The 26,898-nt window shown below is 49.7% G+C and overlaps 1 protein-coding gene across 1 annotated transcript; it reads right to left on the reverse strand.

Annotated features, from left to right (window-relative positions):
- Window positions 1-1,169: 1,169 nt before the first annotated feature.
- On the reverse strand, window positions 1,170-26,781 carry TBL2 (transducin beta like 2). The gene is made up of 7 exons (XM_073316025.1): window positions 26,587-26,781; window positions 23,942-24,072; window positions 15,344-15,528; window positions 12,235-12,386; window positions 3,189-3,315; window positions 2,320-2,472; window positions 1,170-1,742 (listed from the first exon to the last, which is right to left on the reverse strand). Exons 1-7 carry the CDS (start codon window positions 26,696-26,698, stop codon window positions 1,286-1,288), a joined length of 1,317 nt encoding a protein of 438 aa, XP_073172126.1. The 5' UTR covers window positions 26,699-26,781; the 3' UTR covers window positions 1,170-1,285.
- Window positions 26,782-26,898: the final 117 nt, after the last annotated feature.

The following is a 26,898-nucleotide window of genomic DNA, read 5'->3' on the forward strand; positions in this document are numbered from 1 at the left end:
TGGTAAGGCTAACTTGTCTGCGCCACTGTGCTGTGAGGGGAGACCATTGCTGCAAACAGGCAAGCTGCATATGGGCCAGGGCGGAATCCGCATTGCTTCCCAGGTCACCCTTAGCAGTGAGTTATCTTCCAGGACTAACTCCTGTGGAAAATGTGGGGACAATTCAAGCTCAGCAGTTTCTCGTTGGAGTCTGTTTTTGAAGCTTTTCTGAAGCAAATACTCACCAGCAACCACACACCAAAAACACTAACCTAGGAACCTGTCCTTGCAACAAAGCCCAATCCCAACTCTGTCCACATATTTATTCAAGTGACACCATCATAGGATCTAATCACATTAGCCACGGCATCAGGGGCTCATTCACCTGCACATCTAGCAATGTGATCTATGCCATCATATGCTAGCAATGCCCCTCTGCCATGTACATTGGCCAAACCGGACAGTCTCTATGCAAAAGAATAAATAGACACAAATCTGACATCAGGAATCATAACATTAAAAAACCGGTAAGAGAACACTTCACCCTCTGTGGTCACTCAGTAAAAGATTTAAGAGTGGCAATTTTGCAACAGAAAAGCTTCAAAAACGGACTCCAACGAGAAACTGCTGAGCTTGAATTAATATGCAAACTAGATACCATTAACTTGGGTTTGAATAGAGACTGGGAGTGGCTGGGTCATTACACATATTGAATCTATTTCCTTAACTTAAGTATCCTCACACCTTCTTGTCAATTGTCTAAATGGGCCATCTTGATTATCACTTCAAAAGTTTTTTTGTCCTGCTGATAATAGCTCATCTTAACTAATTAGCCTCTCACAGTTTGTATGGGAACGTCCAACTTTTTTTCTTACTATATATTCCATTCTATGCATCCGATGAAGTGAGCTGTAGCTCACAAAAGCTTATGCTCTAATAAATTTGTTAGTCTCTAAGGTGCCACAAGTACTCCTGTTCTCATTTGGCACAAAATCTCTCATGCTGTGGCTCAGGCTTGAGGTGCAGTTTATCAGTAGTCTTCCTTCTCTCAGTTCTCCTCCCCAGGCAGCTAATTCCCAGTATGGAGCCCCACTAATCTCCCCAGCCAAAGTAAAAAGCAGCAGCCACTCAGCTCTGTAACTCTCCATTCAACACTGTACAGAAATGACAAAAGGCAACCGCAAGGTGGCTGAGGCTGTCAGTAAACTCATTTATTACAACTCATTCAGTTATTAAAAACCCACCACACAGAGCATGAGGCTCCCTGACCTGGAGGAGTCTGCACATACCCAGGTCCCAGAGGGATTTAGTCCTTCTTGGCATAGATACCATCCAGCGCATTCTGGGCATCTGTGATCTGCTGCTGCAGTCTCTCTCTGGTAGCCTCGTTAATAGCTTTTTTCAGCATGCCTTTCATTTCTTCCACGACAGCCCGGTAACCCGCCGTGTTGTGGAACACCCGGATGGCCCGATCCCCACACGACACAAGGTAGCGACTGTTAATGTCAAAGGCCAAGTCCGTGATGTACTCTCCATGGACGTTGACAAAGTGTTCCTCCTTCTCTCCCCTCCGGGTGTTGTACACAGTGATGCTGGTGCAGCTCGAGATGGCCAGCACACGAGCATCAGGGGACAGGGCAATGCGACAAGGCTCCATCACTTCACACTTCCCTGTCAGGAGCAGATAAGGATCCTGTTGCTTCTTGTATTCTACATCTGTGTCCCACAGCTTCCAGGTGCCATCCTTCGAAACAGTCGCCATCCTATGGCAGGAGAGAGCACACACATCACAGCTGCAAAGAGACGAGGCGGCACCATTCCTCTCTCCACCCCCACAAACCACAGCCCCTGGTATGGAATAGAAAGAAGAAACAACTCTCCTGAACAGTGCAAGTAGAGAGCAGCTGACCCCATTATCTGGGGAGAGGGGAAGGTTAGTGCTCATAAAAGCAATTCCCTTCAAACATGAGCATATGGGCCTGTCACCAATTGGGTCAAAACTGACGGAAAAGGAAATCTCAAATGTTAATATAAACACGAGTCTTCATTCTCCATCCAAGTGGGGAAGAATGGTTATGTACCAAGGTTAGCGCAATCTATCTGGAGTGGGGGAGGAAGAAGTGGGACCCTCCCTGGGTGAGCGCAGTCTCCATGCTGACTTAGAGATTTGCTTCCATGGATTTCTTTTCCCAAGCTTCCTATTGGTCAGGATGGACAGTTTTGGGGCACACTGCTGAGAAAGGGGAGTCCATACAGACTTACAGCTTCTAGACATTAGAAGGGGCCAGCTAACAAGCCACAAGGGAATGGGATACCGGTATTTTTCGGGTAGCTCCTTACCGTCTGGAGTCATTGGAGAAAGAGAAGAAGTACACACCAGCAGCATGGCCCTTCAGCTCAAATGCCCTGGTCACCTCCCGGAAGTCTCCTCCCTTGCCAAAGCACACCTCCCATACCTTCACATCAGGGGTGAAGCCACATGATGCTACAAACCTTGGGAGGGGAGAAAGAGCATGTATGTTCATCAATTATGCCAGCCCAGTCACTAAGCATCTCCCAGGCCTGTGACGGCGTCAGCCCTCAGGGGTCAGATCCTCTAGTGCCTAAGCTTGGAGCCTAATGAGCCCATGGTCTCACTGGTGAGAGATCATTACAGAGTGATCTTGGTTAGTGGACAACGTCCACTACGAAAATCACATTTCCATCAGAAGATTTGGTAAAAGTAACCCCTACAATATTCTTAAACTTGAAAAAACAAACACAGCTGCACCTCTAGCACAAGTCTAGTCAGTCTCAGATCTGATGACGTAAGCTCTTTCCCAGACTTCAGAAGAGTGGTTCGCAGTAACAGCAGCAGCAATGCTGAAGGTGAACAGGCAGCAAGCAGATGTAGAAAGGGAAGGAGAGATGAGCCAGAACATGCCTGGTGGTACCACTTTTAGACCTGCCCAAAGGCCCTTCTAAACAGGCAGGGGAACATAACCTTCCATAATTTCTCAAGGGCTTTTAGGGGTAGGATGTACTGTTTAAAAGGGGATCTTTGAAATTTTAAAAAAATCAATCAACTGCAAACAATTCGCGTTGATGCCCCTTTGGGAAAGGAGTGATGCTCCTGGCCCGTTCTATTTCTTTTGCCCCTCACACTCTCCGATGGGAGCAGATAGCATCCTAATCCCCCATCCCCTTGGCAGCTATCTTGGGTTCCTCACCGCCCACAAGGAGATACAGCTGCAAAGGCATTGTTCATCTGGTTAGTGTTGATGTTGGCCAGGACTTCACCCTTCAGGTCCCAGATCAGGATGGTTGTGTCGCTGGAAGCTGTCATGATGAACTTCCCTAGGGAATGAAGGACAAAGATTAGTAGTCTCCAAAGTCTTGTGTTAGTCTGGCCACACAGAAGAACATGCTAGCAGCCAAACAGTCAGATCACTCAAGCTTCCTATGGGCTGTCCCACCCACCGCCAGGAGAGGCATGTCTAGTCTAGAAAGTGATCCATTCCTAGACATCAGGGAGGGGAAGGAAAAAGCAAAAGAACCCCACAATTCTGAGTGCTGTGGGGTGGGGGAGAGATCCACTCTGAGCCCCCCTCTTCCTGGATGCAATAGCAGAGAGAGGCACAAGGCTAGCAAATGCTCATTAAGAGAAGGCAGTTTCAGCTGCCCTAGGACCAAAACTCTCCCCTCTGAGCAGGACCGCTGCACTTGACTGGGCTTAACATTTTTTGGAGGGGGGGAGGAGTTGTAAAGAAAAGGGCAGGAACTAAAGGTCCCAAATGCTTCTGTCCCGAGGCATGCTCCTTTTTGTAGCTAAGCAGACCATGGCCTTTCTGCATTCAGCCAGATAAACTTTCCAATAGTGCACAGAATATGCCAACCAGATTCTACAAGCTTCAGTGACATAAGGCTGTAAGTATGTCCTCCTTGCTCATCACAGTCTTGTGAAAAGCACTTGCAAGAAGGCTCAGTTCCTGAGTCTGCACTGATGCTCAGTCCCTTTAGTTTCCACAGGGTGCACCAGGCTAGGAATGGTTGACTTTGAAATAAGACAGTTACCTTTTTCCGTAACTGTTGTTCTTCGAGATGCACTGCTCATAGCCATTCATTCAACTTAGGTGCGTGTGCTTGCCACACGCACCGGTGCCGGAAGCTTTTCCCTCAGCAGTATCCATAGGGGACCAGCTCTGGTGCCCCTTGAAGTGGCGCGCACATGTCACAGCATATAGGGCACTGCCGGCCCCCTCCACCTTCAGTTCCTTCTTGCTGGAAACTCCAACAGTGGGGAAGGAGGGCGGGTCATTGAATGGACATGAGCAACACATCTCGAAGAACACCAGTTATGGAAAAAGGTAACTGTCTTTTCTTCTTTGAGTGATTGCTCATGTCCATTCAACTAAGGTGACTCCAAGCAGTACCCCGGATACAAGTAAGGAGTTCACGGACATGTAGATTACAACACAGCTCTGCTGAACCCAGCATCGTCCTTGGCCTGCTGCGTGATGGCATAGTGGGTAGTGAACATGTGAACCAAGGACCACATCATGGCTTTACAGATGTCCTGGATTGGAACATGTGCCAGGAAGGCTGCCGAGGATGCCTACGCCCTAGTTGAGTGGACACTTCCTGTTCTGCCTGGTGGTGAACAGATCCACTTGGGGAGATCCCCACCTCTGGAAGATCGCGCAGGCTACCTCTGGGTGAAGCACCCACTCGAGATGAGAGGAGAAGTCCCTGCTTAGGTGATCTGCTAACGTGTTCTTGACTCCTGGGAGGTGACATGCTTCTAGATGGATTCCGTGGTCGATGCAGAAATCCCAAAGACGGAGTGCCTCTTGGCATAGGGCTGAGGACTGAGCTTCCCTAGTGTGTTGATATAGAACATAGAGGCTGTGTTGTCTGTCAAGACTCTGATTGACAGGTGACAAAGGAAGACTGCGCAAACCCCGCAGACCACCCTGAGCTCTTTGACATTTATGTGTAACGTCATCTCTTCCGGGGACCACGTACCCTGGGTCTGGAGATCGCTGAGGTGTGCCCCAAACCAAGATCCGAGGCATCCGAGACCAACTTGACCAAGAAGGGAGTGCTGTCAAAGGGGACTCCTTCCAGGACATTCCAAGGGTTGGATCACCATTGGAGTGAGGTATCGTTGTGAAAACGGTGACAATCTTTTCCAGGTGGTGCCTGGACTGGGAGTAGACAGTTGCCAGCCATTGCTGCAGGGTTCACATCTGTAGCCTGGCATGGTACACAACATATATGCACACTGCTATGTGACCTAGGAGGTGCAGGCAAACCCTGGCCGTGGTCAGGGGAAATGCGGAGATTTCTGCGATGAGGTCTGCTAATGCCCTGAACCTATCCAGCAGCATGAACGCTCTGGCAGAGGCTGAGTCGAGCACCGCTCTGATTAACTGTATCCTCTGTACCTGAACCAATGTGGATTTTGTGTTGTTCACCAACAGTCAAGGCGATGGCATGTGCCCAACAGAACTGCAACATCCCCTTGGACCTGGAGTTGCCCTTGACGAGCCAGTCGTCGAGGTACGGGTAGATCTGGATACCCGGACATCTGAAGTAAGCCGCCACCACCAGCATGCACTTGGTAAATACCCATGGTGGTGTTGCTAGGCCAAATGGAAGGACCGCGAACTGACAGTGGTTGGGACCTACCTTGAACCAGAGGAAGCATCTGGGTCCCTCAGAGATGACGATGTGGAAGTATGCATCTTTCAGATAGAGGGCAGCGTACCAGTCTCCCAGGGAAGGGATGATGGAGGCCAGGGAGACCACGTGGAACTTCAGTTTCACTAAGTAGCGGTTCAAGCTCCACAGGTCTAGTATGGGCCACAGACCACCCTTGGCCTTGGGGATTAAAAAGTATCAGGAATAGAACCCCTTGTTCCTGTACTTCACAGGAACTACCTCCACCACACCCAGGTGCGGTAGACCCTCTGCCTCCTGCATGAGAATACTCTCGTGAGAATGATCCATGAAGAGGGACGGGGAGAGAGGGTAGAAAGTAACCGTAGGGTGTAACCCTGCACCACCATATTGAGAACCTGTCGGTCCGATGTTATAGACGCCCAGGAAGGAAGAAAGGTGATTGGCAAACACAGGGGAGGAAGGTAGTCTGCATTGTAGGTATCAGAGCTTATCCTGCAGCTAGGGAACCTCGCTCTGAACCCGAGCTAGAGCCCAAGTGATCTCTCCCCTGGGACCAAGATGGGGCTGAGAGGTGGGTCTGTCCTGATTGGTATACCAGTCACGCCTCCCGGAGTTGGATCTGGTTAACTTCAACGAGCGCCTGGATCGGGGCCTCAGTGACCAACGGCGCTCGGCAGATCCGCGACGGCTTTGGGCCAGCAATCTATGCCTCACGCTTAACGAATGGTACCAGGAACCAGAGCGGGCATGGCATCATGAAGATGAAGCTGCATGCGGTGATGCCGCCCTGGAGGATTGCTAATGGTCCAGAAAACGGTATCATCGGTTCCTCGACCTATCCCTGGAGTGGTACCAGTGCCGCGGAGATTCCAGGCACTAACTCCGAAACTCCTGCCAGGGGACGCGTGCCTCCAGAAGTCTGCACCCGGCAGAGCCACACCTCAAGTCTCTCTGCCCTTGTCCGAGGTCTGAAGACCAGATGGGGATGCGAAATTTCTCCCTATCATGGTCAGAAGCGTGTTGGCTGCGAGAGGGCGAGTGTTGGCAGGATGTCCCCAGTGACAGGGAGTATTGTCATAGAGGTGGAGACTGGGATGGTTCAAATGTGGGTTTACTCTGTGACTGGGACCCCACAGAAGCTGGAGTGGGAGGAACATAATCTCTTGCGCTGCTTGCAGGGCCTCCGGTGTGGACGGCACCTGGAGCTGACAAGGACCTCCATTGCTATCCGGGGTAGCCAGCGGGGAGAGGGCTGGGCAACACCGCTCAACGTGAGCTGGGGCCTGAGATCCTGAAAGGGATGAAGAGGTGCCCAAGACAGGGCCTTGATCCACCCCAGACTTGTCCTTTCCCTTGCGGGAAGCTGGAGACCTTCTTCACTCCGTCTTCTTGGCTAGTGCCACGTAAGGGGACCGGTGCCAGCTCACAGATGGTACTGACGGGGCACTGCGCACCGAGGTCACAGTGCTCGGCATCAAATCAGAGCGCGGTTCCGGCATCAGGGTAAGGGCAGACTCAATAAAGGAGTGCTTTCAAGCGAATGTCACGCTCCTTCTTCATCCTGGCTTGATTCTGCAGAACTTGCAGATTCTGCACGTATCACTAACGTGACCTTCACCCAAGCACTGTAAACAACTGTTATGTGGATGGCTAATGGGCATGGGCCTTTTACAGCAATCGCAGGGCTTCAAGCCTGGGGACCGGGACATGCCCAGTCCCGATGCAAAGTCCCATTCGGGACCGACTAAGTCTCTAACAAATAGGGAAACTAAAACTAGAGAGAAACTATATACAATAATATACAACAGGTAAATGGGTTTGAACAAATGAGACGCAACAGTGCTAGCTAAAGCAGCAACAGTTCTATGCACCGTCACTTGTAGCAAGAAGGAACTGAGAGTGGAGGGGGCCGGCGGTGCCCTATACGCCACGGCATACGCGCACCACTCCAGCGGGCACCAGAGCCGATCTGCTCCGGATACTGCTGAGGGAAAAACTTCCAGCACCTGTGCATGTGGCAAGCACACATACCTAAGTTGAATGGACATGAGCAATCACTGGAAGAAGCCAATGTACAGGCTGCCATCAGTCTGAATTCTGAGCACTGCCTGGGAAGTCACATCAGCTTCTTGGGCCTGGTGCCTCTCAGAATCCATTGTCAGAGTTGGAGTCTACAGAGGCGGCAGGATAACGATGCAGTTAAAAGACTTGACTCCCCACAAGAAACTCACCCCAACAGGCGCAGGTAATTGAAGGGACACTGCCCTCTTAAAAGTCATGGATAAAGAAACTGATTTGGTTACAACCCATGCTACTAATGCACTGCAGATTGCTGCTGATGCCATTTACTTCGTGTATTTCTCTCAGCTTGGACACAATGAATGTTTCCCATTTGTTCAGAGACAAAAGGTGGATGATGTAATGGCTTTTATTGGACCAACTTCCATTGGTGAGAGAAATAATCTTTTGAGCTTACACATAGCTCTTCTTCAGGTCTGGGAAACTTACTCAGGCCATGTCTGCACTTGGAACGCTGAATCAGCGCAGCTGCGCCACTTAAGTGAAGATGCTCCTACGCCAATCGGAAAGAGCTCTCCCATCGGTGTAGTTAAACCACCTCCCCGAGAGGAGGCAGCAACTCTCCCATCAACATAGCACTGTCTACATGGAGGATTAAGGTCAGTGTACCTATGTTGCTCAGGGGTGTGGATTTTTAACCCCCCTGAACAACTTAGTTATACTGACATAGCTCTGTAGCGTGGACCTGGCCTCAGAGTGTCACAGCTAAATACATGGTGAAACAAATTGTTTAGCGTTAAGTAGGTAGTTAACCCAAGGGACCATTCAAGGTGAAGTAGCCCATTAACACCCCTCCAATCACAGAGAGGAAAGGAAGGGTGGGAAGAGCAGTTGGGGGGCGGAGGGGGTGTGTTAGTGGGCTGGTTATAGATTGTTATAATAAGCCATAAATCCAGTGTTTATTCAGTCCATGATTCCTAGTATCTAGTAGAGTTGATTTTAAGCTCCCAAGCTTGTGTTTTGAAAGTGTTGCATAGGTTTCCTTTGAAGATGAGGACTGACAGGTCAGACAGAGTGACTGTTGTGGTGAGAGGGTCTTTTTGTCTGTTACCATTTTCCCATGTGAGTTTATTCAAAAGCATAGCGATTGTCTGCCTTCACCCACATAGTTGCTATTGGGGCACTTAGTGCACTGGATGAGGTACACTGCGTGTGGCGATAGGCATGTATAGGACCATGGATCTTGAAAGGTGTGTTGTGGGGGGCTGTTGATCGCTGTAGCAGTGGAGATAGGTCTGCAGGTTTTGCATCTGTTGTTCTGGCAGGGTCTGGCGCTGCTTTGCATTGGGAGTCCCCTGGGCTGTAGGGAGCTTGCTTCTGATGATAAGCTTGGAGACATTATCTGAAGGCTAGAGGAGGGGGTTCAGGAAAGATTTCTTTCAGGATGAGGTCCCCATCGAGTATGGGTTGTATTTGTTTGATGGTACCCCACATGGATTCCAGTGTGGAGTGGTAGATGACAAGTGGGGTATGTTGTCAGAGGCGGTTTTATTTCTGTATCGAAGCATGTTCTCTCAGGGTAGCTGGGTGGCCTGTTCCATGATGCGATCTATTTCTCTGGTGGAGCGTCTGTGTTTGGTGAAGGCAGTTTTGAGTGTATTATGGTGTATATCCTGGACTTCTGCCTGGGGAGCATTTTTTGTAGTACCTGAGTGCCTGATTGTAGATAACAGACCACTTCACCTGAATGGTCCCTTGAAATATGCGCTAACTACCTATGCTAAACAATCTGTTCCACCTAGTATTTAGCTCAGACACTCTGGGTATGGCTATGCAGCAATGTAAGCATAGGTCTACATTTAGAACTCCCCTTGCATCCACACACCAATTGTTAAGCTAAGGCTCAAACCTAGAGTCCCAGGACCCTGCAGGGCTAGAGTCTCCGAGCCCTACTGCTTTCCTGTGTGTACATGGCCCCAGCTTGCCATTTCTCAGGTCCCAGAGGTCCTCCGGATATACCCCAGAGTTCCATGGGGCAACTTCGTTAGTCCTCTTCATGCCATTGCACTCTATTGCAGCAGAAGCCACACCTCCCTCTGCAATTCAGATCACCGTTAACCCATTGTCTTCTGAACACTAGTCTGCAAGCACACTATCAGAGTGCCTGCACGGTTTTCAATGCAAAGAAACTTTTTGCAAAGAGAGCTGTTCCCTGGTCACAAGAACACAGCCAGATTTTGCATGCTCCCCAGGTGCCCTGCATACATAGTCCCTGCTCCACTCTCTGCCCCCCCCGCCCTTCCTGGGGCTAAGTGGCTGCATAGCAGTGACTGGATGCAGCAGAGCTCCCAGCTCAGCGGGGGGTGGGGAAGACCCCAACACCCTGTCCACTCCCCCTCCCTGCAGGGCAGCCCAGGTAGTGCGCACTGTGAGGGCGGTGAGTAGGAGCCAGCCCCAAAACCTCCCTGCAGCCTCCTGTGGCGGTGGCTCCAGCTTCTCCTCGCTGCTGCACAGAGCTTGCTCGGATCAGGGAGCAAAGCTGACAGGTGGGAGATGGCTCCCAGCTGCCAAGGTGTTGGGGGTCATCCGTCCCCCAGCATGCTCCCCCTTCCTGCAGGGGAGCTGCTTGGTGCCTCCTTGCTCCTGGGTCCCTCTACCCTCCCTGGGGCTGTGTCCAAGGGCACCCAGGCAGCATGCACTGTGAGGGCAGTGAGTGGGAGCCAGTCCCAAAACTTCCCCACAGCCTCCCGGGAATCCCTTATCCCTACCTCCCGGGGTGTGGCAGGAATAAGGGAACCCCATGGGGTACTGGAGCACACTGCACCCCAAACCCTGGGGAAGCCCTTCACCTCTCTGCAGCTGGCAGCGGAGAGGTGAAACATACATTTTATGTCAAACTTGAAGTCAAAAATAAATAAAAAGCTAACCAAACAAAAACAATTTAACTGGATATCCCATTTTAAAAAATAAGAATTGCAACGTTTCATTTTAATAGTTTGACAGCCCTGGAGACGGATGTGCTAACTATCCTCAGACAGAAAGAAAAGGAGTACTTGTGGCACCTTAGACACTAACAAATTTCTTTGAGCATGAGCTTTCTGTAGCTCACGAAAGCTTATCCTCAAATAAATTGGTTAGTCTCTAAGGTGCCACAAGTCCTCCTTTTCTTTTTGTGAATACAGACTAACACGGCTGCTACTCTGAAACCTATCCTCAGACAGGTGCACACAGGCATTTTCCTGCCAATGTGACTCAGTCTAGAGCTGGAAAGCCCAGGTCTCAGGTCAAACGGTAGTTCAGTATAAAGCCTTCTCCAACTGTAGTCATTCTAAGGAGACAGCCACCAAAGGAGCTAATTATGCAGTTATGAGCTTCTTATGGCACTAGAGTCCCAACAATAGCACCTCACAGTTGGGAAACAGGGTGGACAGTAGAGTTTTCCCACAGTAAAACACATTCATAGGGCTAGAGTGATGCTAGCCACTCTGGGATGAGGTTACTTTGACTTGGGTCTGTTCACTGCACAGCCCTCAGTTTGAGCATGGGACAGAAAATCCTTAGCTTAGGGTTAAAATGCAGTGTAGATGCTCAAGCCCAGAGTTCTCCGATACAGGTCAGCTGACTCGAATCCCACTAACCCTAGGCTTACATTGCTGTGTAGACATACCCTCTAAGTTTCCCAGACTTGAAGTAGAGCTCTGTATAAGCTTGAAAGCTTGCATCTCTCACTAACAGAAGTTGGCCAATGAAAGACATTACCTCACCCACCTTGTCTCTCTAACATCCTGGGACTGACACAGCTACAACATCCCATTTGTTCAGTCAGGTTTGCGCTCAGATTGTTTGCTGCAATACTTGGGATTCCAACATCACAGCCAAGTGCTGTATTAAAAACTAACATTTCTCCACAACTCTAAAAACAGAAATCCAGTGAAAACACTCATTTCACTCGGGAGTCACACACAGTTCAACAGTGTCCCTTGAAATGCTAAGGCTCCTACAAACAATGACGTGACCCCTCTTGCAGCCACAACTCTGAGCAGGGTCACAGTACGTTCAGAGGTAAGTCTTAATCCATCAGGACCTGTGTGTATTAACAGTACAACAGCTGAGTTCCCACCGTTGGGAACAATGTTTTGTTACATGGATCCCAGAAGCTCACGGTGAGCACCCCCTTCCTCATCCTATTAGCCTGCACTTGGAGATTCTTACCAGTTAAAACCACATCTGTGTGTCAGAATACAGCGTATACAGTTTGAGAGACCAGACCTCTTTGCAAGCAGAATCTCTGAAGAGTCAAGAAGAGAGAACATGTGCACTAGGAAGTGAATTTGAATGTTCCTGGTTCTTACAGGAAGAACTCTCTTTGTGGACATTAAATATAAGCACTTAACACATGAGAAGTGGAGACAGAAGCGTTAAGTGACTTCTCCAAGGTCACTCAGTCAGTTACTGAGCTGCAATTAGATCTGAGGTGTGACCAATGCTCAAACCAGCAGCTGCTGCTCTTCAGAAAGTACAAGGCAGATGGCTCACAAGCCCAGATGAAAGGGGGCAGCCCTGTCTCTGTACCTGTCTCGGCAATTCCGATGTTGATGATGGGGGCTTTGTGCTTCTTTGGGAAGTCTTCAAGGGCTGCAGTGAAAGTGAAGTTGCCATCCTCCTTCTTGGTCATTTTAAATACACGAATGGTCTCTCCGTTTGCCAGCCAGGTGATGAAGGCTCTGAATGAAGGAAGGACAGTCATTTCCTGGAGCCAACACAACGAACAAACCACTGCAGAATATCATAGACCACATGTAGGCGTGCTCATCTCACACTAAGTTTATTTTTGTGCACCTTGCTAGATTGCAAGGGATATAGCTGGGTGACTAGAGGCAACCAATCCAGGAACTTGCTTAGAGCTTTCCTAGCCTGTTTCCCATTTGCAATGGTCTGAGTGTAGCTCTTTATATAGAATTTAGTGCTGGTGAGAAGTGCTAGATGGCAACTCTGATGACTGAATCCGCAGTTTGTCCCCAGAGTATGTACAACATGGGCAGCAGCAGCAGGACAAGCTTCCCCATCACTACAGCTCTGAGATGCCTCTTCTCAGACACAGTCAAATAGGCCCCATAGCTCCTACTCCCTTTGTGAGAATGCCAAGTGTGACGCCTAGTGCCCATTTTGATGGTGGTTTTGATGATAACCCTAACCAAGACCCCCAGCTCACTCCATACAGGTCAAACAGTCATAGAATCATAGAATATCAGGGTTGGAAGGGACCTCAGGAGGTCATCTAGTCCAACCCCCTGCTCAAAGCAGGACCAATCCCCAACTAAATCATCCCAGCCAGGGCTTTGTCAAGCCTGACCTTAAAAATATCTAAGGAAGGAGATTCTACCACCTCCCTAGGTAACGCATTCCAGTGTTTCACCACCCTCCCAGTGAAAAAGTTTTTCCTAATATCCAGCCTAAACCTCCCCCACTGCAACTTGAGACCATTACTCCTTGTTCTGTCATCAGCTACCACTGAGAACAGTCTACATCCATCCAGTCTAGATCCATTCCTCTTCCATCCTGCGGAAGAGAAGAATGAGGTGGAATTTGATAGCTGCTTTCAACTACCTGAAAGGGGGTTCCAAAGAAGATGGCTCTAGACTGTTCTCAATGGTAGCAGATGACAGAACGAGGAATAATGGTCTCAAGTTGCAGTGGGGGAGGTTTAGATTGGATATTAGGAAAAACTTTTTCACTATGAGGGTGGTGAAACACTGGAATGCATTACCTAGGGAGGTGGTAGAATCTCCTTCCTTAGAGGTTTTTAAGGTCAGGCTTGACAAAGCCCTGGCTGGGATGATTTAACTGGGAATTGGTCCTGCTTCGAGCAGGGGGTTGGACTAGATGACCTTCTGGGGTCCCTTCCAACCCTGATATTCTATTCTATGATTCTTTGGAACCCTCTTTCAGGTAGTTGAAAGCAGCAAATCCCCCCTCATTCTTCTCTTCCGCAGACTAAACAATCCCAGTTCCCTCAGCCTCTCCTCATAAGTCATGTGTTCCAGTCCCCTAATCATTTTTGTTGCCCTCCGCTGGACGCTTTCCAATTTTTCCACATCTTCTTGTAGTGTGGGACCCAACACTGGACACAGTACTCCAGATGAGGCCTCACCAATGTCGAATAGAGGGGAACGATCACGTCTCTCGATCTGCTGGCAATGCCCCTACATATACATCCCAAAATGCCATTGGCCTTCTTGGCAACAAGGGCACACTGTTGACTCATATCCAGCTTCTCGTCCACTGTAACCCCAGGTCCTTTTCTGCAGGACTGCTGCCGAGCCATTCGGTCCCTAGTCTGTAGCGGTGCATGGGACTCTTCCTCCCTAAGTGCAGGACTCTGCACTTGTCCTTGTTGAACCTCATCAGATTTCTTTTGGCCCAATCCTTTAATTTGTCTAGGGCCCTCTGTATCCTATCCCTACCCTCCAGCGAACTCTCCTCCCAGTTTAGTGTCATCTGGAAACTTGCTGAGGGTGCAATCCATGCCATCCTCCAGATCATTAATGAAGATATTGAACAAAACCGGCCCCAGGACCGACCCTTGGGGCACTGCATTTGATACCGGCTGCCAACTAGACATGGAGCCATTGATCACTACCCGTTGAGCCTGACAATTTAGCCAACTTTCTATCCACCTTACAGCCCATACTTCTTTAACTTGCTGGCAAGAATACTGTGGGAGACCCTGTCAAAAGCTTTGCTAAAGTCAAGGAACACCACGTCCACTGCTTTCCCCTCATCCACAAAGCCAGTTATCTCGTCATAGAAGGCAATTAGATTAGTCAGGCATGACTTGCCCTGACTTGTTAGTCGACTTGTAGAGATAACTTTTGATTCCTACAATCTGTGCTGGATTCAAACCAATAAGGTACAGGGTTACAGCTACATGTGATCAGGCATAACCTAGGAAAGATGGCTGGGGTCATTACTACAGTTAAGGGGTTTGGCCATTTTTTATATTTAAAGACCACAGCTTATCATGCTGACCAATATTCTCGCATTGTTTCCTTGGGTACACAGAGATGGGAATACATCTCATGTCTCGTCTTGCACTTCAACTGTAAACCTCTTGAGGCAAAGATGGTCTTTTTGTTGTTTGTACAGCGCCCAGAACAATGGGGGCTGGGTCCATGGCTGGGGCTTCTAGGAGCTACATTAATACAGGTCATAAAACAAAGACTCCAGGATCATTTGCACTTTGTGTGATGTAAACATGCTGAGAAACAGCTGCAGCTCTGCTCACAGCACTGGCCTGAGAGTCTGGGAAGTGCTGCAGCTCGCCAGCCTGCATAGTTAACCTGTTGCCAGGCCCAGACAGTGGGGAGAGGGAAAAAAGCTGAAGTCAGAGCCCAGCTTCTGGGACACTGGAAGCCTGCAGGAGTAGGAACGGGCCAATTCTGAACTCACTAAACCCTGTGAAAAAAGAGGAACTAATTTTCAGGTAAGGGAATTTATTTGTTCAGATCAGCAAGGACCTAATAAATCTTCAGGGGCAGAGTGTGCTGGACAAGATCCTGCTCCCCCACTTAGGCCTTTGGTAATAAGAAGAGCTATCCTGTCAAGCTAGGAAAAGAAATCCCTTCCTTTTTAAGTCTCGTGCTTTGATTTCCCAGCCCCACCCACAGCAGTCACTTCTCACCTGGAATCTGGGCTGAAGCAGACCAGTGTAGCATGGTCCAGTTCCACATTGGCTCGCATGCAGCGGTGCTCACGCTCCAGGAAGTCTTTGGTGCTCCAGATCCGGACAGTGCGGTCATCAGCGCAGGACACCAAGTACTTGCCGTTGCTACTGAAGTTGAGGCAGGTTACACTCCCACTGTGACCCTGTGGAAAACAAGCATGATCAGCACCAGCTTTTTGCGTGATGAATGGAACAGGTAATCTGCCTGTTCCATCCCAGGGCTCCAAGGCCTGCTGAAAGGAAACGTGGGAAACAAGCAGAGAGAACTGGAAGTCCTGACACAGTCAAGGAATTATGAGGTGATTGGAATAACAGACTTGGTGAGATAATTCACATGACTGGAGTACTGTCATGGATGGATATAAACTGTTCAGGAAGGACAGGTGGGGCAGAAAAGGTGGGGGAGTTGCACCGTATGTAAGGGCATGGCTACACTTGCAGATGCGCAGTGCGTTAAACCCGCCTTCATACAGCGCAGTAGAGAAAGCGCTGCAGTCTGTCCACACTGACAGCTGCAAGTGCACTGGCGTGGCCACATTTGCAGCACTTGCAGCAGCACTGGGAGCGGTGCATTGTGGGCAGCTATCCCACAGAGCACCTCTTCCCATTCTGGCACTGTGGATTGTGGGAAGGGGGCAGGAAGTGCAGGGCATTCTGGGTCCTGTCCCAATGCCTCGTGATGCATCGGTTTGCATCCCAGCATTCCCTTTGCTTCTGTCCACATTTGGCGCCATCTTTCAATGGTTTTTGTATGGCGCGCTCTGTCTTCCCTTTCGGTCTGCGGGAATGGAGCCCGAACTGCTGAGGAATATGCTGACGAGTCTCACCAGCGTGTCACGTTTGGCAGTTGAGTTATTCCTTAAGATCCAAAGTGACAGTGAGGACTCTGACGAGGATATCGACTAGAGTAACGCAAACGACACAAGTTTGCTTGCGGCATTCACGGACATGCTCACCACCGTGGAACGCTGCTTTTGGGCTCAGGAAACAAGCACTGAGTGATGGGATCACAGCATCATGCAAGTCTGGGATGACGAGCAGTGGCTGCAGAACTTTTGGATGAGAAAAGCCACTTTCATGGGACTGTGTGAGGAGCTCGCCCCCACCCTGCAGTGCAAGGACACTAGATTGAGAGCTTCCCTGACAGTGGAGAAGTGGGTGGCTATTGCAATCTGGAAGCTGGCAACTCCAGACAGCTACCGATCAGTCGCTAACTAGCTTGGAGTGGGGAAGTCGACCGTTGGAATCATGTTGATGCAAGTTTGCAGTGCCATTAATCGCATCCTGCTCAAAAGAACCATGACTAAGTAACGTGCATGACATTGTGGCTGGCTTTGCACAAATGGGTTTCCCTAACTGCGGAGGGGCGATAGATGGCACACATATTCCAATTCTGGCACCAGCCCACCTAGCCTCCAAGTATGTTAATCGGAAAGGGTATTTCTCTATGGTTCTACAAGCGCTTGTGGATTACCATTGGCCTTTCATTGACATTAACGCAGGCTGGCCCAGAAAGGTGCATGACGCACTCATCTTTCAGAACATTGGCCTGTTCAAGAAGCTGCAGGCCGGGACTTTTTTCCCAGACCAGATCACCGTAGGGGGAAGTCGAAATGCCCCTTGCGATCCTTGGAGATCCCGCTTACCCTTTAATACTGTGGCTCATGAAACCCTACACAGGGAGTCTTGACAGCAGCAAGGAGTGGTTCAACAACAGGCTGAGCCAGTGCAGAATGACTGTGGAGTGTGCTTTTGGTCGTTTAAAGGGCTGCTGGCACTCTCTGTATGGGAAGCTGGACCTGGCTGACGACAGCATCCCTGCAGTTATATCCACGTGCTGTACCCGCCATAACATTTGTGAAGGGAAGGGTGAACAATTTGCTCAGGCATGGAACTTGGAGGTTCAACACCTGGAGACTGAATTTGAACAACCAGAGAGCAGGGCTATTAGAGGGGCCCAGTGCGGAGCTGCAAGGATTAGGGATGCCTTGAGGGAGCAATTTGAGGCTGAAAGCCAACAGTAATGTCTGGCGTGGTGCCCTGCATGGGAGTGAAGTGCGGTAGGAATCTGTGTTTGCTACGTATGATACACTGACTTGCAGTGCCTGTTGCTTTCCTGGGCTAAGGTTTCTTTTACATTATGCTATAATAAAGAAGGTTTTCAAAGCCAAAAAAAAAATCAAGAAACAAATGCTTGGGAAACAGAAAGGGCAAGGGGGTGGGGTAGGGAATGGTAAAATCACAGATTTGCGTATGGCCTGTCTGGAGTGCTGTGCAATGCAGGCTGCACTTCAGGATGGCTATACTGCATGATGATGGGGGTTGAGTGCTGTGGATAAAGGCTGTAGTTTTCAGGGCTGGGTGGTGAAGCTACAAGTGTTGGAGGCAGTGGGTGGAACCCAGATGTTGGGGAACATGCTGGCACCAGGGCTGCAGGGGGTGCAGGCGTGGTAGTGCTCTGCCTGCATGGCTATGAGCGCCTGGATCAAGTCTGCTTGGTGCTCCATGATGCTTATCAGCTGCTCTGTGCTTTGATGCCGGTGATCCGCATTCTGCTGGCATACCCTCCTTCCACTCTCCCGCCACTCCTGCACTTTATTTTATTTTCATTAGTTGAATGCTACATGACTTCATGTAGCATGTCCTCTTTGCTTCTATGTGGCCTCTTCCTGATTCTTTGCAGCCTCTTGGCCATTGATAACACGAACGGCTGAGATCTCAAGGCTGCATCTGTAAAGGTAAATGCAACACTTAACAGAGGCAACATTGTTCACACCAGACAGAGCAAGGATCCCCCAGTACTCAAGCGCAAGCACAGTCTACACAATAGCATAATTTGCTCGTCCCAAAGCAAGCGCACATAACCCACTGAAGCCCCAAAATGGAGAGTAAGCACAGGGGCAAGCGTGACTGATTGTTTCACGGCTGTACTGTCCTCTGGGCGTCTATGCCTTGGGGAGAGCCAACAGCGGCAGGGGGCCCCTAGATTGAACACTTTCCCCACATTTTTCACAGGAGTTCATCCTGGAAGAGATCTCGCTGCTAAGCGTGACCAGGGAAGCAAGGGAGGGTCTTCTACTGCAATGCGGATTCCGCCCTGGCTCATATGCAGCTTGCTTGTGTGCAGCAATGGTCCCCCCGCCCCTCATGGCACAGTGGCACGGACGAGTTAGCCTTACCGGGACGAGGACAACAGTGGCTCTCCCAAAAAACACATGCAAGCCATTGCCCAAGTTCTGGCAGAGATCTTTGAAGAGATCACTGAGGCCGATTACCGCGATGTGAGGGAGCACATCAACGCCCTATTCCGCTTCTAGGCATGCATGCAGCCCTAACCCTCCTCGCCCCAAGAGCCAGCACCAAATAACTTCCTTTCCAAAATAAAAGCCGCTTACCAGGAACCTCCTCTGGTGTTTGTCCCTCCCCAAGCACCGGCCGCCGCGACTGGCTACCTTCCTCCTGGCTTGAGAGCAGCTCCTGGCTGCATGCATCTAGGGATTCCAGGGTGTCTTCCTCCACTGGAGCACCCTCACTCCCACTTTGCTGCTCCTCCTCCCGCCTTGTCGAACTGGGCTCTGAAGTTTCCATGGTGGTACTCAGAGTGGAGGTGGGGTCGGCCCCAAGTATCGCGTCCAGTTCTTTGTAGAAACGGCAGGTCACAGGGGCAGCATCAGAGTGGCAGTTTGCCTTGCGGGCTTTCCAGTAGGCATTCCACAGCTCCTTCACTTTAACGCTGCACTGCAGTGCGTCCTGGTCATGGCCCCTTTCCATCACATCCTTGATATCTGCTCGAAGGTACTGTAATTCCTATGGCTGGAGAGCAGGTGGGACTGGACAGCTTCTTCCCCACAAACACTGATGAGGTCCAGCACCTTGCCACTGCTCCATACTGGGGATCGCCTGGCGCATGGAGGCATGGTCACCTGGAAAGATTTGCAGAGAGCACTCCACGCCTGGCTGAGCAAACAGGAAGGGGATTTTCAAAATTCCCAGATAATTTAAAGGGCGGGTCTGACAGTTGGTCACCTGAGGGCTGGGCAGTAGAGTTCAAAGTGATGACCAGAGTGGCTAGAACAGGCATTGCAGGACACTTCTGGAGGCGGATCACAGCACAACAAGAGACCAGGGCGTCCAAACTGGCGCCGCGGTGGTCCAGCAGTGGCTCAGCAAACGTTATTCCACTTGACGAGGTGGAATACCAGCAGCACTGTAGCCGCGGAGACAGAGCACTCTAGGTGCCTTACCAGTGTGGACAGGTAGTGAGCTCGGGCGCCGAGGGCTCCTTTCTTGCGCTGTAACTTGCAAGTTTAGCCAAGCCCTAAGAGAGCAGTATGACTGCTCAGAGTTCCAGTATGAAGCTTCAGAAAAACCTGAGTCTCTGGATTAAGTTTAGAAGTATGAACAACAAGAGTGATATCGTTGTGGAAATCTGCTATAGACCACCGGACCAGGGGGATGAGGCTTTCTTCAGGCAATTAACAGAAGTTACTAGATTGCAGGCCCTGGTTCTCATGGGAGACTTCAATCACCCCGATATCTGCTGGGAGAACAATACAGCAGTGCACAGACAATCCAGGAAATTTTTGGAAAGTGTACGGAACAATTCCCTGGTGCAAGTGCTGGAGGAACCAACTAGGCATAGGTCTTCTCGACCTGCTGCTCACAAACAGGGAAGAATTAGTAGGGGAAGCAAAAGTGGAGGGGAACCTGGGAAGCAGTGACTATGAGATGGTCGAGTTCAGGATCCTGACACAAGGAAGAAAGGAGAGCAGCAGAATACGGACTCTGGACTTCAGAAAAAGCAGACTGAGTCCCTCAGGGAGCTGATTGGCAGGATCCCCTGGGAGAATAACATGAGGGGGAAAGGAGTCCGGGAGAGATGGCTGTATTTTAAAGAATCCTTATTGAGGTTGCAGGAACAAGAAAGAATAATAAATATGGCAAGCGACCAGCTTGGCTTCACAGTGAAATCCTTGCTGATCTTGAACACAAGAAAGAAGCTTACAAGAAGTGGAAGATTGGACAAATGACCAGCGAGGAGTATAAAAATATTGCTCGTGGATGCAGGAGTGAAATCAGGAAGGCCAAATCACACTTGGAGTTGCAGCTAGCAAGAGATGTTAAGAGAAACAAGAAGGGTTTCTACCGGTATGTTAGCAACAAGAAGGTCAAGGAAAGTGTGGGCCCCTTACTGAATGGGGGAGGCAACCTAGTGACAGAGGATGTGGAAAAAGCTAAGGTACTCAATGCTCTTTTCGCCTGTCTTCACAAACAAGGTCAGCTCCCAGACTACTGCACTGGGCAGCACAGTAGGAGGAGGAGATGACCAGCCCTCTGTGGAGAAAGAAGTGGTTCAGGACTATTTAGAAAAGCTGGATGAGCACAAGTCCATGAGGCCGGATGCACTGAATCCGAGGGTGCTAAAGGAGCTGGCGGCTGTGATTGCAGAGCCATTGGCCATTATCTTTGAAAACTCATGGCGATCAGGCGAGGTCCTGGGTGACTGGAAAAAGACTAATGAAGTGCCCATCTTTAAAAAAGGGAAGGAGGAGGATCCAGGGAACTACAGGCTGGTCAGCCTCACCTCAGTCCCTGGAAAAATCATAGGGCAGGTTTCTCAAGGAATCAATTCTGAAGCACTTAGATGAGAGGAAAGTGATCAGGAACAGTCAGCATGGATTTACCAACGGCAAGTCATGCCTGACTAATCTAATTGCCTTCTATGACAAGATAACTGGCTCTGTGGACAAGGGGAAAGCAGTGGACGTGTTATTCCTTGACTTTAGCAAAGCTTTTGACACAGTCTCCCACAGTATTCTTGCCAGCAAGTTAAAGTAGTATGGGCTGGATGAATGGACTATAAAGTGGACAGAAAGCTGGCTAGATCGGGCAGCGATCAATGGCTCCATGTCTAGTTGGCAGCCAGTATCAAGCGAAGTGCCCCAAGGGTCGGTCCTGGGGCCTGTTCAGTATCTTCATTAATGATCTAGAGGATGGTGTGGATTGCACCCTCAGCAAGTTTGCAGATGACACTAAACTGAGAGGAGCAGTAGATACGCTGGAGGGTATGGATAGTGTACAGAGGGACCTAGACAAGTTAGAGGATTGGTCCAAAAGTTCAACAAGGACAAGTGCAGAGTCCTACACTTAGGAAGGAAGAATCCCATGCACTGCAACGGACTAGGGACCAAGTGGCTAGGCAGCAGTTCTGCAGAAAGGGACCTAGGGGTTACAGTGAACGAGAAGCTGGATATGAGTCAACAGTGCCCTTGCTGCCAAGAAGGCTAACGGCATTTTGGGCTGTATAAGAAGGAGCACTGGCAGCAGATCGAGGGACATGATCATTCCCCTCTATTCGGCATTGGTGAGGCCTCATCTGGAGTACTGTGTCCAGTTTTGGGCCCCACACTACAAGAAGGATGTGAAAAAATTGGAAAACATCCAGCAGAGGGCAATAAAAATGATTAGGGGGCTGGAGCACATGACTTATGAGGAGAGGCTGAGGGAACTGGGATTATTTAGTCTGCAGAAGAGAAGAATGAAGGGGGATTTGATAACTGCTTTCAACTACCTGAAAGGGGGTTCCAAAGAGGATGGATATAGACTGTTCTCAGTGGTAGCTGATGACAGAACAAGGAGTAATGGTCTCAAGTTGCAGTGGGGGAGGTTTAGGCTGGATATTAGGAAAAACTTTTTCACTGGGAGGGTGGTGAAACTCTGGAATGCGTTACCTAGGGAGGTGGTAGAATCTCCTTCCTTAGATATTTTTAAGGTCAGGCTTGACAAAGCCCTGGCTGGGATGATTTAATTGGGGATTGGTCCTGCTTTGAGAAGGGGGTTGGACTAGATGTCTTCCTGAGGTCCCTTCCAACCCTGATATTCTATTTCTATGGCCACAGCTGAGAGAGAGAGAAAAAACCATGTACATGAATCCCATCTGCTTCAAGGGCAAAAACCCACAGGACAGAGACCTTCTTCCCACCCAAGCATAGCAATGACCATCCCTTGGTCCTCACACCCATTCTCCTTCCTCCTGCTCTTCTTCTGTTCCAGGGCATACCTTTCACAGCTGATTCTCCAAGGCACTGGGCAAGTGAGACAGAGGGAATGGACACAGGATTGTGTGTGAAGAATGAGATGGGCTACAATAGGAAGAATAATTTCTAGCACTTACACAATGCTAGATCTCAGAGCACTTCAAAAAGGAGTTTGGGATAATTATCCCCATTTTACAGATGGGGAAACTTAGGTACAAGCAAGTCAAGGTCACTAAGCAGGCCAGTGTTAGAGCTGGAAACTGAACCCAGGTCTCCTGAGTCCCAATCCAGTGCCCTCTCCACTAGGCTACACTTCTTTCCAAAAATACCACCAAGCTGTTATGTAGCATTTTTCATATCATGTCATGCTACCCCTTGCCTGTGTGACTGCCTACAGCACCTCCTGCAGCTTGATTTCAGGAGGCAGCTGCTGACAAAACGAGACATATACCCATCATTAATGACAGGTTTCAGAGTAACAGCCATGTTAGTCTGTATTCGCAAAAAGAAAAGGAGTACTTGTGGCACCTTAGAGACTAACCAATTTATTTGAGCATGAGCTTTCGAGAGCTACAGCTCACTTCATCGGATGCATACCGTGGAAACTGCAGCAGACTTTATATACACACAGAGAATATGAAACAATACCTCCTCCCACCCCACTGTCCTGCTGGTAATAGCTTATCTAAAGTGATCATCAGGTGGGCCATTTCCAGCACAAATCCAGGTTTTCTCACCCTCCACCCCCCCCCACAAATTCACTCTCCTGCTGGTGATAACCTGGATTTGTGCAGGAAATAGCCAGACTTGATTATCATGCACATTGTGTAAAGAGTTGTCACTTTGGATGGGCTATCACCAGCAGGAGAGTGAATTTGTGTGGGGGGGTGGAGGGTGAGAAAACCTGGATTTGTGCTGGAAATGGCCCACCTGATGATCACTTTAGATAAGCTATTACCAGCAGGACAGTGGGGTGGGAGGAGGTATTGTTTCATATTCTCTGTGTGTATATAAAGTCTGCTGCAGTTTCCACGGTATGCATCCGATGAAGTGAGCTGTAGCTCACGAAAGCTCATGCTCAAATAAATTGGTTAGTCTCTAAGGTGCCACAAGTACTCTTTTTCTTTTTACCCATCATTAAGGAACTCTCAGCATTTCAGTGGGGACTGAAGAGAAGAGAAGAGCCTAGCAGAGGAATGCAGAGGCAATGAGCTCTGTGAGGAGCTGCAGCAATCACAGACTGGGATGGGGACAGGGACGTGACAAGAAGTGTTCACTTTTCAAGTGCCCAGGAGGAGCTGCTGGGGGTCACAGACATTAAACGAAACAGTCCCAAAGAAGGCACATCCGGGAATGGGCAGGGAACTTGTGCCTCATACTTGAATGGCAGATCTCTGAGCAGGTGTGCACAGATGCATGGAAGTCTGTTGGTACCTGTCCCCGTGCATAACAGTAGGTCAATGTTTGTTGCCATGCAAAAAAACAGGTGCTGATGCTCACAAACTGATACGCCAGTTACCTTGAGAGCAGCAGCTAGGAGTGGATGTGTGAAGTTGTGTTGCTGGGGCTTATCCTTGCGGCTTCGTTGGTGCTGCTTCTGTCTCTTTGGTCCTGATGTCTTACTTACTGCTTCTCCATTTACTTTCTGGTCTAGAAAAAAACAAGAGGAGAGACAAGCATCAAGGTGATTTCCTGACATCTGTATCTCATTAGGAAACAAAGAGACACACAAATCGAGTAAACCAGAGCCACCATGCGCACCGGGACACACAAAAGAGTTATGAAGCAGCTCGGATGCTAAGACGTTCTCTAGAAAGCCTGCTCCCTCCTCTTTGCTAAGAGATTCCCACTTGATAGATGGCTTAGACAGCCCCTAAAATGATATTCTCACAGTAAAGTGAAATACATCAGTTGTTTTTGGGTAGGGTGTGAGAAATTAATTTCCCCCTTAACTTGCCCTGACTTATCTAGGTATGAAAGCTTGTACATAACATAAGGAGCAATTGCTTGCACCACTTACTGTTAGAAACATAAAACTGCAAATTATTCTCAGTAATTAACATACCATGCTATGGTATGCTAGAGTTCGGGTTGAGAGTTTTTAATCCGTAATTTGCAGATGCAAAGTTGTAGAAGAACATTGTAGTTATATGAAAAAAATCACCACTAGGAATTCAGCCTAGACTCCCCTTCCCAAGCTGACGGTATTCCACCAGTCATCCTGCACTCATATCCCTGTCCTTCTCCACATGTAGTATGAAAAAAAAAAAGGCTCTTGGATTTCCACTTGAAGCAAAAATGTGACTAAATAAGTCTACTGGTCTCTTTTTATCCTGGACACTAAGGCAGACAGGCTCCTGCCCTAAGCAAGGAGAGCAGAGTGTATTTACTGAAGAAAAGAACACAAAACAAGATTTTTCCAGAGGTAAAGAGAATAAGGTGATGTTAGCAAATTAAACACACACCACTATTCCGAAGAGTCACCTTGCTCCAGGGTGTGATGGAAACGATTTAACTCAGGTTTGCCTGGTACATTATCCTGCTCCACAAGCAGTGACTGAAGCTACATCAAGGTGGCGTACTGCACTATTAATGTCAGTCCTCCAGATTATGAGGACTGACATTAATATTCAATAGCTTCTGGGTCCCAGACCCAAAGAAACAGATAGAAGGCTTCTCTCCAGAAGGAAGAAAGCACTCACACCCTGGCAAGCAGATCTGGATCTTCCTAGAGGTGGGTCATGACACCCAGGGCCAGCCACCATCAGTTCTTGGCAAACATTTACTTTTTTAAGCAAAATAATCTGGCTAGCACCAGCAAAGCTACAAATTCCCACCAGAGCAAGAATGCATTTTTGGGGATCCCAGGAAAGGTACAGTCCTATTAAGAGTGTAATCAAGAGAGGGCAAAGGTACAGTGTAAGGTGGTGTCTCAGAGAAGGACTAAAACATCTGCACATGATGCCCTCTTGCTATGAGGCCTGTTAATTTAGTGGGTTTAGGCCTTGTCTACACTTAGAAGTTTTGCTGTTTTAACTGTAGTTAAGGCAGCAAACCCCCCGTAATGTAGATGCAGCTACACCACTGTAAAAGTACTTCTGGCAGTTAGTGGTATAGCTCATTTAGGTTTGGCAAAGTACCATATACCAGTATATCAGATCTACACTAGCGCTTTTATCAGTGTAACTACACTGGTTAAAAACAAAAAACAAAAAACAAAAACACAAAACGGCTTGCCTTGGTCTGAATGCTGCTGTTACCAATCAGGTGGACAACAGAAGGTGGATTTTTGAGTTCTGTCCTTCATCAAAACCTGCTATCCATTCTAGAGCAAGTGGTTTTCAAACTGTGGGTTACGATCCAGTACTCGCAAAAAGAAAAGGAGTACCTGTGGCACCTTAGAGACTAACCAATTTATCTGAGCATAAGCTTTCGTGAGCTACAGCTCACTTCATCGGATGCATTCAGTGGAAAAAACTTTCAACAATTTTCTTCAACTGGGTCGCCAGAAAAAAAGTCTGAAAACCACTGTTCTAGGCAGCTTTCCTGACCTGGAAAGCAGGCTTGTTTCACAGAGCAGGGTGATTTCGGGACTGTGGGTACACAGGCAGGCAGAACTTGGGGAGAAGGATGGCACTGGGGCTGAGGTACAGAATTAGGGGGTCGGAAACTCGGGTCTCCCAGTCCTGGGTGATTAGAAGAGCCCGAGTCTCTGGCTCCGGGCTGCAGGATACCCTGGCTCTGCCGGCCGGATGTCTGGGAAGCGCTGAGAGGAGCTAGCACCCTGGCTTTACCTCCAGGGGGCCTTCGCCTCTCTCCGTCCCCCTCGGGCTCTGCTCCCGAGCCGGAGGATCCCGCACCCCAGCCGGGCGCACCCAGCCACGTTTCCCGGGAACCGCATCCACCCCGGCAGCCCGCGTGCCCCTCAGTGGGGGCTGGCCTGGCTCCTCGGGGGTCGCCCGGTTCCGCTGGCTCCCTCGGCAGCGCCTGGTCCCCGCCGCTCTCGCAGGCGGCCCGCTGGGCTGGATGGTCCCAGCCTGGCTGGGCATGGAGCCGCCTCCACCAGCCCGCCCCAGGCCCGCGAGCTCCCAGCCTTGCCGGGCTGGCGCGTCCCGCCCCCTCCGCGCACGGGGCCCGATCGAGGGCGGCCGCGGCCCCGCTTACCGGCCGGCTCCCCGGTACCCGGCGGCGAGCCCCGGCCCAGCGCCGCCAGCAGCAGCAGGATCAGGGCGCCCAGGAACAGCGAGACCGCGATCAGCGCCTCCGCCGCCTCCATCTTCCCGCCACCGCCACCGCCACCTCAGCGCGCGGGGCCGAGCACGGCGCGGCAGCAACGCGCACGCTGAGGCCACGCCGGGGGCATTGCGATCCAATGGGCAGGAAACGACCCGCGCACGCGCAGTTCCCGCATAGTCTGGAAAGAGGCTGTCATCACCAGCGGTTGTTTATACGCCTGCGCGGAGAGGCTACTGTGGG

Source organism: Lepidochelys kempii, chromosome 17, assembly GCF_965140265.1.
Source record: "Lepidochelys kempii isolate rLepKem1 chromosome 17, rLepKem1.hap2, whole genome shotgun sequence".
In the NCBI taxonomy this organism is placed as follows: Eukaryota; Metazoa; Chordata; order Testudines; family Cheloniidae; genus Lepidochelys; species Lepidochelys kempii.